At 41.2% G+C, this 14,925-nt stretch overlaps 1 protein-coding gene across 9 annotated transcripts; it reads left to right on the forward strand.

Moving 5' to 3' along the window:
• Positions 1 to 1,685: 1,685 nt before the first annotated feature.
• Simj (transcriptional repressor p66-beta simjang) lies at positions 1,686 to 14,889 on the forward strand. Of its 9 annotated transcripts, none has more exons than XM_076429901.1 (9): positions 1,686 to 2,336; positions 5,558 to 5,626; positions 5,982 to 6,259; positions 6,372 to 6,597; positions 6,667 to 6,952; positions 7,093 to 7,158; positions 7,417 to 7,853; positions 7,952 to 8,256; positions 9,872 to 14,889. In XM_076429901.1, exons 2-9 carry the CDS (start codon positions 5,577 to 5,579, stop codon positions 10,126 to 10,128), a joined length of 1,905 nt encoding a protein of 634 aa, XP_076286016.1. In that variant the 5' UTR covers positions 1,686 to 2,336; positions 5,558 to 5,576; the 3' UTR covers positions 10,129 to 14,889. The 9 variants fall into 9 exon arrangements, with proteins under 9 accessions (XP_076286016.1, XP_076286014.1, XP_076286008.1 ...); XM_076429899.1 differs by having other exon boundaries at positions 1,687 to 2,628; XM_076429893.1 differs by lacking the exon at positions 1,686 to 2,336 and adding an exon at positions 4,610 to 4,949 and having other exon boundaries at positions 5,979 to 6,259.
• The last annotated feature ends 36 nt before the right edge of the window (positions 14,890 to 14,925 follow it).

Raw genomic sequence — 14,925 nt, forward strand, 5'->3', positions numbered from 1 at the left:
CAGACTTTTATCTTGAGAAGCCACCCTGTGAAGTTTGGATCGTCGACGTTTTTTTCGAACTAGAAAGCAAAATATCTTCGCCCGACATGTGTTGCCGCCAGTGCAATGGCGCTCGGGCGATCTCGGGAATGTCGGGCGAAGATATTTTGCTTCCTGCTTCGAAAAAAACGTCGACGTTTCAAACTTCAAAGGGGGGTTTCTCAAGATAAAGGTCTGCTCTATCGCGTGGTACAGTTCGATTTTCCGCTGGACCCTTATTTTTTCAGATAAATTCAAAAATATCCTGAAAAATTGGTGCAAAAGCGGTGTCTCTCCGCCTTTAGTGATTGTTTAAACATGTTTAAACAATCATAATGTATTAATATTGGATATCGCTGTACTCGGAAAAGTCTACAGAATCTTTTGCTATAAAGAACAATTCAATATCTTTTATAACAACACCATAATATTTGTTTAAAGTTGAAAAATGTGTTTTTTTTCAAAGTCATGTTTCTCAAAAGCTGTGCGCATAGGAAAAAAATTAAAAACAGATTCGGAATCAGCGTGATAAACTCTATAAGAACCACCCAACAGTAGTTGTGGAATAAATTTGGTGTTGGACAGTGTAATCGAAAGTGTCTGTTAGAAAGAATTTCGGTCGAATTAAAACTTTCTCATTGAAAACGAAATTTCGCAGTCGGGAAGAATGAAGATCTACGGGAACCGTTACGACGAATACATGTAAGTATACAATACTGTTTACTTGAATATGTAAAAGAATTTATAGAAAATATAGATAGTAAAATTCGTGTGTTGAATGTTCTGAAAAATTTAAATACGCACGTATTGCACGAACTTCGGAAACTTTCAAAAATCCAAGCAAGTATTTTAAATCGATAAGAACTGTTTCGATAGTTCCTGATAAGGCCAAAATAGGAATAGATAACATGCGCATAGATCATATGGCACAATTCGGAGAGCAAATTTTGCAAACGACAAATTCGTATTTATGTACTATGTAATTCGAACATTTATCGCTTATGTCAATAATCAATAATTCTCAGAACGTCATTAATAACAGACATTTCATTGACAAACAGCAAAGTTATCATAGATTTGCATGTTCTTCGATGATCTCAAATTAATTTACATATTTGAGACATAGAAATATAAAGTGCAACATCATTGAATATCGTGGAAAATTTTAGTTATCGACATACGGATTAACCCTTCTCGGACGAGGAATTTTTTGATAACATTAAGTACACTTTTCTTGGAGAACTAGATCGTGTGCATCAAAGTCCTTAAATTCTGGGACAGTGATCGATATGAACTGATATTTTGTTACGCACGCAATTAAGTGATTTTGTGGCAAATTCGGAAGTTGGATGTTTGCCACTGGCGTCGTCGACATTCGTCTTCGAATGGTTAAATTTGCGTATGACTAATGAGAACGTTCGCGGAGCCACCGCACCGCACCGTGCCGAATACTGATCCGATTTGAAATGCCCTCCAATACGCGGTGGCCGTTGCCCGATTGGCGGTTACCGGTGCAGGTTCGAAAGAGAAGGGAATGCGCAGAAGCACGTGGATTTGTTTAGACGACTGTCAAGCCCCTTTCGTAGCGCATTTACAAAGTCCGTGGGGTGCTTCCGGTAAGCCCCGTAGCTGGCGGCGGCGCGGCGCTTTCCCGACAAACGATACCGGGGGCCAACGGGGGCGACAAGATCCACTGTCTACCTCCCCCCTCCCTCTCTCCCTTTTTCCCGCCTCGTTCCCCTCCTACCATCGAATCCCTGCCCCTCCCTCCAGCCCTTCTGTACCACACGGCATTACACCTCCGATGCGGAGACAGAGACAGGGACAGAAACAGAGACAGAGACAGCGACAGAGTCTGGGACAGGGGCAGGGGAGGAGTGACGACGGCGACGATGCCCGGCGAAACGAGCGATGGAGGAGGGGAAGACATCAACGGCGGACAAGGCCGCCATATTGAATCACTCTCGTTAATTTTTGCGCAGAGGCGGCGTGAATTTTTTCTCCTTGCGCGGAAGGTAGCGGCTCAAGGTTGTGTCTGGGTCTCGGGATCGTGACGATCGTTTCGCGGTTACCGCTGCCACGCGTCACCCCGCGGGAATACCGTGTGTGTTTGTTGTTCCCTGTGGAGACGTTTGTGTCTGTTTGTCTTTTCCCCAGCAAAAAAAGTCAATGGTCAACGCGATGAACGGATACAAGGCACGGGAATGGTTCGCGGAAACATGCGGAAATCGTGGCTCCAGAATCGCCAGGCGGTGAAGTGTGCTCGCGATAGGGAGGGACACTCGAGGGAAGCGAAGTGTACGCGTACACTGACTGCGGTATGTCGTGTGCGCCATGTCATTGTACGTAAGCGATAGTATAGAGTGTAATATATATCGTGGAGTGGAGTGAAGTGGAGTGGAAAGCGACCGGCTACCTTGCCTGCCTAACTGTCTGCCTAACTGCGTGTCTCTGCCTGCCTGCCTGCCTGCTTGCCCGATTCTGCCTGACCGCCCATCTGCCCGTTTCGCTCGACCGCCTTTGTGTAATTGATTCGTATGACCGAACGATTTACACAAATTCGGACCAACCTTTTCCATTGACCGAAAACCCGCTGCACGGCTGGCTCAGGTACGTGTACTTTTTCGCGTGAACGCGGCTGTGGCAGACGTTGGCGTGTGGGGGTCAAAACACTCGGTCGCGTTCGTTCCAGAGAACGCGGGATTATCAATGTACATAGTAGGAAATACGTTGTGCACGCGGAAACATAAAGAGAGTCGCGTGTCGCTGTCGCGCGAGCTGGCGTCGCACGTCACCAGCGGAGCCGAGCCGAGGCGAACGTTCGCGTGTGCTCACTCGACACCGAGCCACAATATTTTGAATTGCTCGACCGATTAATTGCAACCGAACTCGATCTCGATTCTTTTTATTGACATAACCGAGCCACCGGCCTGCGACCGAACGATTCGCAGCGATTGACGGCGTTTTGTTCGCGCCCGCGGCTCTTCCTTCGATAACCGCGAGAAAACGAGAAAGAGATGAGAAGCCCGAATTGATACGAATTGATGTTACGCGATTTCGGCACACTCGGTAGCTTTTCTTTCGTTCTTTTTTCCCCTTCTTCTGCCTCTTCTTTCCGCGATGATAACGCGTTGTTCTACACACGCTCGTTTTTCGTAATCCGTAAACCGATGAAATATTACTTTTTATATAAACTTATTATAAACTATTTACTTGGCGATAAGATTAGCTCGACGTGCCGTTGTAATGGTCGTATACGTTTATTAGGTTAGGAAGAAAGTACGAGATTACCGTAGGTCGCTTTAGGGATCATTTACCGGTTTGGGGACTTTAGGCTGTTTGCTTGCCGTGCAATTTCATGTTGACTTCATGGAGTAGTGAAAATTTCGTGGTGCAAAGAACTTTAGGTTTGGAAGAAGTTTTTCTCGTCGTATAAACATTATTACATATTTATTATATTTCTTTTTTGTTAGAGAAACGTACAATTAAATACACATATACGGAGAAGCTGTTTCGTACAGGACGCGAGCCATTGAACGTAACGAGCGTCGCTTATGTTTATTCGTCGTTTTCCGCGGAGTCGTGAATTAAAGTAACGAAACTGGTATGAAAAAGTCTGTGACATCAATTCTAGAGTTTACAGACCCTACTCTGTCACGTGATCTGGAAAGTGTGCAAGGCGGGAGATCCGAGAGAAACTCCGTGAACTAGTTAATTCTTACGCGGGAGATCGTAATAAGTAAATGACGATGGGGAAAAAACGGAAAACGTTTACTACGAAACTGCTGTAGTTACAGGTCACCTTCTGCATAGTAAATACACTATGAACAGTTTTTTGAAAGAAGAAGTACGAAGTACACGACGGTCATAATTACCGTCCGCCCCACTCCGATAATTCCCGGTCCATAACATATGAGCAACAAGAGTGGGGTGGACGGCTATTACGACCATCGGTGTACCTCAGGTCTACCGTTTCGAGGAGCATGCTATAATATGTTATCTCTCGGTTTTCTTTATCTGTTACACTTTGTATATCCAGCGAGCGTAATAAAGCCATTATTTAGCGGCAACGATGTTTACAGTAATATGCTCGGATATCGCCAGCTACATCGGCACAATGTTCTCGGGCACGAGAAAAAGAGTAGCAAATAGTGTCGTATTACCTAGAGGTCTCTCTCGCGCTCGGTTTCCCCGATACAATAGTAATTACGAGATGCGTGTGGACGATATCAAATACGTTGCGAAAACATTGTAACTCCTTGGTCCCTGCGGCCGGGGATGCCGGCAGTGGGGACTCCGTCGAAAAATCGATTTCCCGTAGGGCATAAGGGCGCGGGAGGAGCGAGGGCAAGGGAGAAGTTAACGGAGACGAAATTCGGGAAAATCCGCAGAGAGAGAGAGGGAGAGAGAGAGAGAGTGATAGTCAGTGAGAGAGAAAGAGAGCGAGCGAGCAAGCGAATGAGAGATAGAGAAACAGGGACAGAGATGGGAGGGAAAGAGAAAGAGATTGGTTTCTAGCCCGTTTCGATGCCGCTCGTGTGGGTGAGTGGCTGACGGTTTGTGGTAGGGGGTAGACCGACGACGGGGTGAGGGGAGAAATAATTAATGTGCGACCGTACCTCTCCCCTCGCGGTACAGGGCACCCTCTCTCCCCCCTTCCCTCCCCCGTCCCCCCCCCTGCAACAGTCTTGTACCGCTACGCTTAGCTGCCATTGTGCCGAGACGCCACTTCCGAAGCATCAAATTCAATTCTTCGATTTCGTGCCGCCACTTCTTCGCGGAAAATTCAGCCGCTGGAGAGGAAAACGAAAACGGGCACGCGGCGTGTGTCCGTGGTGCCGGCGGGCCAGCAAAGCGCGCCAATATCCTCGCGCGCGATCTCGGGAATACTGTGTATTCTTCCTGCTGAACGTCTTTCGAATCTCGCGGAGGTTAGGTTAGGACATTGCTTCCGTGGATATCGGCCGATCGCCCGCCTCGCGGAGCCAGCATACCGAATCTTTTTTATCGCGTGTTGTAGTACTCTCTCGCGCGACTCTTGATCGCGTTCTTGCCGGCGGTGTGTCTAGACGTGGTGTGTGTTGTGATCATAGCGTTTGCGGTCGGGACTCCGGGACGTTTGCTCTATCAGAGTGAGAAAGAGTGTGAGAGAGAGAGAGAGAGAGAGAGAGAGAGAGATCGCGACGGAGAGAACGAGAAAGAGTGAGAGAGGAGGAGAGACAGAAAAAAAGAGGGAACTACGATGCCCCGGTGCATGTGAACCACGGGATGATTGGACGGAGATTTTGGTAACCCAGTTAATTTTATTCCGGTGTATCTTTTCTATCGCTTTCGAATTACGGTGTTGCGAAACGTCGCACGTTCCCTACCGTTGGCTTCTTTGTAGTGTTTTTTTCTTTATTCTTTTTTCGTCTCGCCGCTTCCCCTCTTGCGATCGTCTCCACCGTATCGTTATTATTATTATTGAAATCAATCGAATCGAATCCCGCATCAGATGAATCGTGGTTATCAATAAATACTTGTGTTTTTATTATTGTAGAATCGCCGCGTTTGAGAGAATGGAAGCCATGGATTTAGACGGGGATGCAGTGGTGGACCTGAGTGTTAGGTAAGTTCAAAAAGAACTCGATTATTTGGTCGTTTTCTTTGAGCTTCAGGCCGATCTTCTACAATGTTGAATGAAAACAGGCTGTTCCATAGCTTGTCAATTTGCAACTGCCATTGTTTACTTACATCGCTCTGATTATGAAATGGGGCTATTGTTACATGTTATGGTTATCAAGAATGAAAGCGCATAATGCATTATACTACCCTATGATAATTTAGCTTTTAAAATACTGGCCTGTTATCAGTGATATTAAATGGAAGGTCTTCTACATACACAAGGATTATATTCTGTTTGTACTAAATCATATTGATATATGCTTTACTTATATTATTATGTACTGTGTGGATTTCAGCAGCAGTGGCAGAAGGAATTCTCCATCGATCGCTGTTAACTCTGATGTAGGAGTTCCATTAGATTTAGGTCTTCATTTTTCTTCAAGCCCTAATCTGGACAACAGTATGCCAGAACCACGTAACATTCAAAATGCAGCGAGGGGCATTCTGGCCCCAAAATCTGCAGACGATAGAAAAACACGCCGTAATCTTAGACCTAGAATTGAAATAAGTTATGCGGAGACTCCGGATGAACGTAGAATAAATGGCTATGTGAATGGAAATGCAGATAGCGACGAAGGTTAATTCAGAAATGATATATTTATTTATAATTTCGATATTACAATGTATTGTTACATTTAGAGGTATTTTATAGCATTGTAACTAATATTGTTGGAATATCCATTTACTAGGTGATATGCCACCTTTGCCTCCGATCAAGGAACTATCGTCGGATGAGCTAGCTGAACGTGAAAGAACACTTAGGAAATTAAGGGAGGAACTTAGATCTGAAGAAATGAAATTGGTGCTGCTGAAAAAGTTACGGCAGTCGCAACAATTGAAAGAAAACATTGCTGCCGTACCGAAAGTACCCAGCAAGTTACCGCCACCGGTTCCAGTACAACAGGCTCCCCTTAGGTAAACAAATTTTATTTTTTAAACGCATAAAGCGACATACAATTAGTGAAACAAGATTGTGTCTTTTAGTCATAGAACTGGGAAAGCACCTCCATCTCTACTTAGGGGGCAACCCGCACCAAGCAGGAGTAGTATACATGTTCCTCCACCTGGAATGTTACTACCGCCTACAGCTGCCCGAAGTTCTACTTCTAGTACTGGAATACCACCAAACATGATTATACCACAACCACCACACCCTAGGAGCAGGCCACCTAGTGCAACACCAAATGTATCGAATTATCATGCACCGGCAGACCGGACAGAGAGATCCACGAAAGATCCAACTCCCACTCCGGCACATCAAGTAAGTAAGGTATAACGTCAGATATTTTTCAATACATATTTGTATAATTGGTAACAGTTCTATTTGTTACAATTTTGAGAGAATATTTACACCACTTGTCATTTGTAAATTATGTAAATAACCGTAATTGTGTTTTTGTAAACACAAAGCTGCTTGTTGGATCTCAAGAAAATAAAACCACCGCATCCTTAAGCACACCTGTGATTTCAGAACAGGTATATCCACTAAGTCAGAATATATTTAGTCTTTTACCGCACTAACTTTGAATTAAATTTTATACCAATCTTCTGACCCCCCCTAATAATCATATAATTTCTTTTGCTATGTTTAACTCTGTTGTTCTTCCACCTTCTTCTTCCTGCCACTTTTCATGTTTATGATCATTTTATTTTAGCGCTTTATTTTATAGAGAATATAAAAACAAAACCACGATATACTTTTATGTGCGTATCTAACGTCTGTTTTTGAAACAGGAGAGACAGCCAAGGGATGATAATCAGACACCTGCGCAACGTCAAGCGGCTGCTAAACTGGCTCTGAGAAAACAACTTGAGAAGACGTTGTTACAAATACCGCCTCCGAAACCACCGCCACCGGAGATGCATTTTGTACCCAATCCTTCGAATACAGAGTTCATTTATCTGGTAGGACTCGAACACGTAGTCGATTTTATTACTAAGGAGCCTGCTATACCACCACCACCAGAGCCATTCGAGTGTACACAATGCAAAACGGACTTTACGCCTGTGTGGAAGTGGGAGAAGCCGATCACTGGTGGTAAGAAGGAAGGTCCGAGAGGACAACACGCAACTTTCCAGAGACCTCCGGCAGGTCGTGATCCTAGGGTTATATGTGAACATTGTGTAACGACAAATGTTAAAAAAGCTCTAAAAGCTGAGCACACTAATCGGTGAGTAGAAATAATTCATATAATACCTGGCAAATCTTCTTCCTCGGTGTTTACAACGTTTCTCACATATACTGTAATGAATATGTAAATGTGTACAGGTTAAAGACAGCGTTTGTAAAAGCACTGCAGCAGGAACAAGAAATAGAACAAAGGTTGGCACAGGCAGCATGTCCGAGTCCTGATCCACCAGCTCCAAAACCAGTTCCTAAAGCAGCTACTCCCACGAGAAGAGTAGCAACGCCACCAGCCCCTCCGCCACAGGTACCTCCAGCACCTACGTTGGCACCAACTCCTCCTGCACCCAAGCTGCAAGAACATCCTCTGGTTAAATTGGCTGAAAGTGGGAAATTCAATCCGCACCATGCTGCTGCTGCAGCCGCTTTACAGCAACAGTTGCTCAGAGGTAATGTCCAAAAGCATTAGGGGTCATTCCATACCAAATCGATCACTTTTTGCAGGCACCATCGTCGATTTTGTTCTAAATGAAATATGTTGTAGTCCATGCGAAATCAAGGGGGGTTTAAGTCATCATTTTGCCGGTTTCGAATTTTTTTAGAAACGGCAGGCCTTTAAAGTTTTCAATTTTAGCCCATTTCGGCGAAAACGGGCCTCGCTTACGAATTTTTATCTCGGGAACTGTTTGTCCGATTGAGCTACATTTTTTTTGTTTTATTCGGAAAGGATTGGGCTATTACAAAATAATTTTTTCAACCTCGAAAATAAACTTTACAATGTCGAAAAATTTAAACAAATTCCTTTTTTCACGTTTTTTTTCGATGAGGGGCCGGAGTGATTTAAATTTTGAAAAAATATAGTTATATTCCTTGAAGTTTTCCCTTTAAAATGAGCCCTCGAAAAAGATGGTATCATTAAAATTGGCGTCACAATGAGCTAGTAAAGTACGCCGTGTACCCCGTTGTCTATTCCGCTGGTCTTGAGAAAATACCAGCAGACTGCATTCGAGTAAATAACCCTATTTATACCTCGAGAACAATACTAGTAACCTTTTTAATCATGACTTCATTTATAGATATTAGTTTTTATACGAATTGCATATGTCTACAAAGAAGGACGTTGCTCAATGGAAACCACGAGAAGGTGGTGGTGCTCTTCCATCGGGAAGGGATAAGGTGGGTTAATGGTAAGAAGTATGGATAGGATCATTGTGTAGGATGGACTTAAGGATTATGAAGAAAAATATAAGAAAAACTATTTCATTACACTAAAAACAGAGCCATCATTATCGCATGAGCAAGTTCTGCATAGCAGTTCTTTATTCGATAATGCGGTAAAGCTATGAAAGCTTCTAGTGCCTGTAATTGGTAATGCTGTTGCAAAGCAAGCTTGTAAACAATCAGCATATTTGTTATTGTAACCAGGAGTGGTTCCTAATATTGTTCTCGAGGTATAAATAGGGTTATTTAGTCGAATACAGTCTGCTGATATTTTCTCAAGACCAGCGGAATAGACAACGGATCATTGGCGGTGCGCTCGACTCGCCTCTACGTGAAACGGGGTATACGGCGTACTTTACCAACTCATTGTGACGCCAATTTTAATGATACCATCTTCTTCAAGGGCTCATTTTAAAGTGGAAACTTCAGGAATATAACAATGTTTTTTTCAAAATTTAAATCACTCCGGCCCCTCACCGAAAAAAACGTAAAAAAAGAATTCGTTTCCATTTTTCGACATTATAAAGTTGATTTTCGAGGTTGCAAAAATTATTTTATTATTATTCCCGAGATAAAAATTCGTAAGCGAGGCCCGTTTTCGCCGAAATGGGCAAAAATTGAAAACTTTGAAGGCCTGTCATTTCTAAAAAATTCGAAACCGGCAAAATGATGACATAAACCCCCTCCCCCTAATTTCGCAAGGACTATAACATATTTCACTCAGAACAAAATCGACGATGGTGCCTGCAGAAAATGATCGATTTGGCATGGAATGACCCTTAGACAAGCTCTCGATAAAGAAACGCATAATATAATTTGTTTAACTGTTTGCTGTTTGTTCAGAGTTGGCGAAGAATCCTGTACCAGGTCTGCCACCCCATCAACCTCTTCCTGCTCATATGATGCCACCGTTTACCTCGTTATTGTACCCGTACCAGATAGCAATGGCGCAGGCTGGTGGCAAGGGTCTCGCCGAGTTACAACGACAAGCGGCCGATCTGCAACGCCAATACTTGCTTGATATGATTCCGTCGCAAGCGTCTCAAGCACAAGGCAATCAGGCTCCGCCACGGGCCCATCCACACAATTGGAAGACGTAACCAGACGCATTTAAAGATCAGACAGTAATTGCGAATAAATGAAACTGCAGAGCTGTGTTAGAGAATATCGAGGAGCAAGAGACTCGTATTCTTTTTTTCCACGACATCGTACTAAAGGGATCTACATAAGGGAGTGTGACCTGTCGCATTTTCATGCACTTAGGATAATATACCGATCGCTGGAACGGTATCTTTATTACAAAGTGAAGCTCAAACCGGATTAATGGACGACAAATACTTCTTATATTATTGTGAACAAAAGGAAAACTATCGACCATCGTTTGTGAATATTGCATTATCGTGTGAGTGTGAGTTTATTGTTACCCGGAAGGTTCGAGGTTTTAATTGCTGCAACAAAAAAAAAAAGGAACGAAAAAATGAAACGAAGAATTTTTGGTTGTCCCGAACAAGAGATCACCATGAAAAGAAAAAAGAGAGCTGTGGTAGAAAAATCTTTTTTTATTCTCAAAGATCGGTAGACAGAAAGAAAGGAGTTGATTGAATTTTCAAAGAGCAATATCTGTTTCTTTTCTGATTGTCTTGTGTTGGTATCAATAGTACCAAAAGAGAAGGTAGAAAAACCATATAGGTGAATATGTCAATCAATCAGGTTCGAGTAAGTGCATAATAACTTGGACGCACATGAATGAATATAATTGCTTCAATTATTACATTATATATATATATAAAGAACCAAATGGACATTTGTATGGCACTAAGGACAGTAGTAAGTGTTAACGTGATTAATACGAATTGGTTGATCTAATGATAGTAGTGATAATCGAAGAGAAACACGTGGAGAACGAAGCAAAACAAGGTTTCAAACAAAGTAAAAGAAACGGAAGGGTAGAATCTTTTTTAAGACCCTTATAATTAAGCCGACCTTTGTCGGTGGTTCGAATAATTTTTTCCAACCATCGGCGGTACCTGTACTCTGTGTATATCTCTTTATTTTCTTCAAACTGTGAGTATTTTTAAGACGATTATAAAATGTGAGAGAGTGAGACAGACAGAGAGCGAGAGAGAGAGAGAGAAAGAGAGCAAACGAGAGTGAGAGAGGAGAGAGAAAGAGTAGTAGTTACGCAAAAATTGATCACTGTAAGAGAAACTGTGTGTGTCGGTGATAGTCAGCAAAAATGAATGTGGGAGTGATAGTAATTTTTCTCTTTTTTTTTTCTTCGTCGAGATACAAGACAGAGAATGAGCATTCAGCATGTTTTTAAATTAGAGTGACACGAGGTGTCATTCGCGCACAAATCGTTGTTAGGGAAATTCGTAATAATAATGGTGTAAGACTTTGGTTCACATGGATGGCAGGATGCGTCAGGACATGGAAACAAAAATAAATCTTCGACGATCGAACGGTTCAAATATCTCTCTCTCTATATATATATATATATATATATATATATATATATATATATATATATATATATATATATTATATATATATTATATATATAAATAACGAACGAACGAAGAAAAAAAGAAATATTATGGATATAATAAATTAATGGCTAGCGCGATTGATTTCATGTGTCACGTCGATGTAAAAGTATTTAAAGAAAAAAAAAAAGAAATCTTAACTGGACATACATATGTATCCAAAAAGTTTTACCGAACCGCTTCTAAGTGGCAAGATGGCCGAATTTTTACAAAAAGAATATTCCTCTCTAACCAAAATGATAAAAAGGAAAAAAAGATACGAACGAAAATTTGCACTTGAAAGAGTTACAAATCTCCGGCACACAATCCAAACAAATATTTATCACATACACACACACACACACACCACTATCCACCACTAATAATCCGATGATTTTACATTGATTCCGGCTAACTGATCTTGGTCCACAACAATCTTTCCGAATCACTAAATAATATAGCTAACTGTAGTCTTGATATTTCTCTCGGTATATGATACAAGTTAATAAACTAAAAATAGCATAATCATCTCTCTTTGTACTACGTGATAGATTTTCAACTCAATACTTGATATAAACGAATGTACACCGTAAACGTAAACGTCTTACGATCGCATAATAGATCAAGATCTGTGTTTTTTGTGTAAGGGGAAAAATGGAAATCGAAGTAATATCATTGTCTACACGTTTATCATCGTTGCCAGGGCGCTACCGCTGTAATTATCCTCCCGTCGTATTCAAGAGAAATTGATAAGAAGAAAACGATTATTTTATTAATATTTATTTGCGTGGACGCACGAGGACGAGGGGGAAACCGTGCGCGGATCAACGAAATGTAAAACTCTCTGCGTTCAGCGTTTTAGTTTGTATTATAAAATTTATTATCTACGGTTCGAAATCAAGTACCACAGAACCTTTATTAAATATTTTGTACAGTGTGTCTCATACATCGATAGGTTGGCCACTTTTATAAAATATTGATAAGGAAACAAGTTTCAGCAAATAACACGTTGTTATTTTTATTTTTAGAAGTGCTTTTAGAGTTACGTATATTTTTAAGTGACTCCTTTTAAGTATATCATTTCAAAGAGTCAAGGTAACGCGAGAAGTTACAGTAACGACTTGAACCGATTTCCAAAAAGGCTCTGAGAGCTTATTGGTTCGATGTTCGTTCATACACGATGTTGACTATTAATGTTTCCTACATCCTAATATTTATATACTCATTTTCCAAAAAAGGTTGACCTCGACATCACCTTCGATAAAGGATAAAAAATGTTTATTTCTTTTTTTTTAACTTTGATGAGAGTGCACGTAAGCATCTGTACTCTAAAAAGTTGATTGTGTTGTACTGCATCTAGGAATACATGTGTGATACTCTATATGAGGGTGAATCGTGAGAAACAAAACTCCCAGACACCTCTACTGAAATTGGAATACTTAGAAAGTTGTCTAAGGGAAAAATGTGGCGATATCAGCAATTTTGTTTTTGATTGATGTTATTTTTAAGGTTGTGCGAAGGTCATGTCAATAAAATGTTTCATCTTTGTAAGGTCGTCAGCATCCTTTGTTCAATATATTGCTGTGGTAGAAAACAAGCAAATTATGTACTCTAATGTTTTTGTCGACCGACCACAGATATTTCCGAAACCGATGTCACCTCAAGGTCGTGGTGGACTAGTTTGTTGAATTTGTCTTGAGATTTAACCCTTACGAGCCGAATACTTTTAACAATTTCATGGCAGCCACGGCTAGATCGATTCAAATTCTTATGCAACAACTTTTTTTTTACATATCTTTAATCTATTTTCTTAGAGATCAAGACTGATCCTTTTACTGGACCTAGTATAAATAATCATTTAAATCGGCTGTCATAAAATTAGAAGTTAAATGGAACGTTTGTAACGGTGATCAAAATGGATCCAAACTCTCCATCTGAGGCTCGAGTATGTTATGGGTGACCTTTAAATGACCTTTCGAATAGAGTCAAACGAAAACTTCATTTATATATCATTGCACTAGTTCTCCGAGCAGTATATTAATTAAGAAAGCCTATTAGTAGACTTGTTAATGACTGCTATGCTTAAAAGGGACTTATTATTCTTTCGAAATAATAATCTCGAAGGAGATAACTAATGTTTATGAATGAAAATACTGTCGGTATTGAACGATTTGATAAAAAAATCGTTTATCGTTGATTTTTCAAAGGACCGTTAAGTATAACTACCGATAGGTAAATCATCAATGGAGATATCTGATTGTCTTGTTCCTCCTGCGATTCACTCGTGTTTGTTGACCTATTACGATGTAGACACATGCGTAGATGACATTTAGTGGGTTGTTTTTCGCGTTCGTTGAACGGTCTCCCTCGCCTCGTGTTGTATACGGCGTTCATCAATGTAACAAGATGGTGTGTCACGCACCACCCTCACGACTGCCGAATAACGTTTCGCTTAAGTTCTTTCGCGTGATCCGTTCGCGACCGTGGCGAATCGTCGATTTTGTTTTCGCGCGCGCACGATCTCTCGTGACGGTTCAAACTGCATTTTCTCGTGGACGAACGGAAACTACTGGAAAAAAAATATAACGGATAAAAGAAACCGAAAAAACCGAACAGGTGAACACAAATAAGTTTCTTCCTATCTTCCTTTCTAGTCTTGTCTTTCACCTCTGCGTGGTGCTATTTAAGAGCTAAAGCACTTTTTGAGTGCGAACGTAATTTTATATTCTAAAAATAGAGAGAAAGAGAGAGAGAGAGAGAGTATGCATGCGAGAAAGAGAGAGAGAGAGAGAGAGAGAGAGAAAAACGTACGAAAAGAAAAGAAACAGTGTTTTTTCGCTAAACGAGAGGAGTGAAACTTTTTGGTGAAATTTTCGCGCGGGGCGGTAGTGTGTGTGGAGAAAAGAGAACAAAAGATAAGGGGGTTAATAAATGGGGATTGAAGTTTGAAGACACGATAGCTAAAGCAATACAGAACTTCGAACATGGCGGATTAGTATTCTTAAGGTACTTGGGAAGCTGTGTGAACGAACCACGTGGTCCGATATATCGTGGGGACACGAGATAAGAATGAAAAAAAAAGAAAGAAGCAAAAACGAATTAATAAAAATACGCACGCAATATTGTCCGCAGGAAAGGGGAAAACAGTGTTTATAGGCGTCGTGGAAATAATTGAACGTCCAAGAAATTCATACCGTTGTATCTTAAGTCTGACTACCTGACCCGAGAATCTCTCTGCCCCACAATTTATAGGATTAGTAGTTAAACAAACAAAAAAAAAGTACAGTTTACCGAATACTCTGGAGACTACACGAATAAAGCTTATCAATGATTGTATTTCGAGTGATGTTTATTGTCATTATTTGTATTCCG

Source organism: Lasioglossum baleicum, chromosome 9 (assembly GCF_051020765.1).
Source record: "Lasioglossum baleicum chromosome 9, iyLasBale1, whole genome shotgun sequence".
NCBI classification, from domain to species: Eukaryota; Metazoa; Arthropoda; class Insecta; order Hymenoptera; family Halictidae; genus Lasioglossum; species Lasioglossum baleicum.

Bases quoted from the DNA above. Each gene is read 5' to 3' on its own strand.
- Simj (XM_076429893.1), top strand. From the start codon at position 4,624: ATGTGCGACCGTACCTCTCCCCTCGCGGTACAGGGCACCCTCTCTCCC. The intron at 6,598-6,666 runs GTAAACAAATTT...TGTGTCTTTTAG, and splicing joins GTACAACAGGCTCCCCTTAG to TCATAGAACTGGGAAAGCAC. The intron at 6,953-7,092 runs GTATAACGTCAG...GTAAACACAAAG, and splicing joins CGGCACATCAAGTAAGTAAG to CTGCTTGTTGGATCTCAAGA.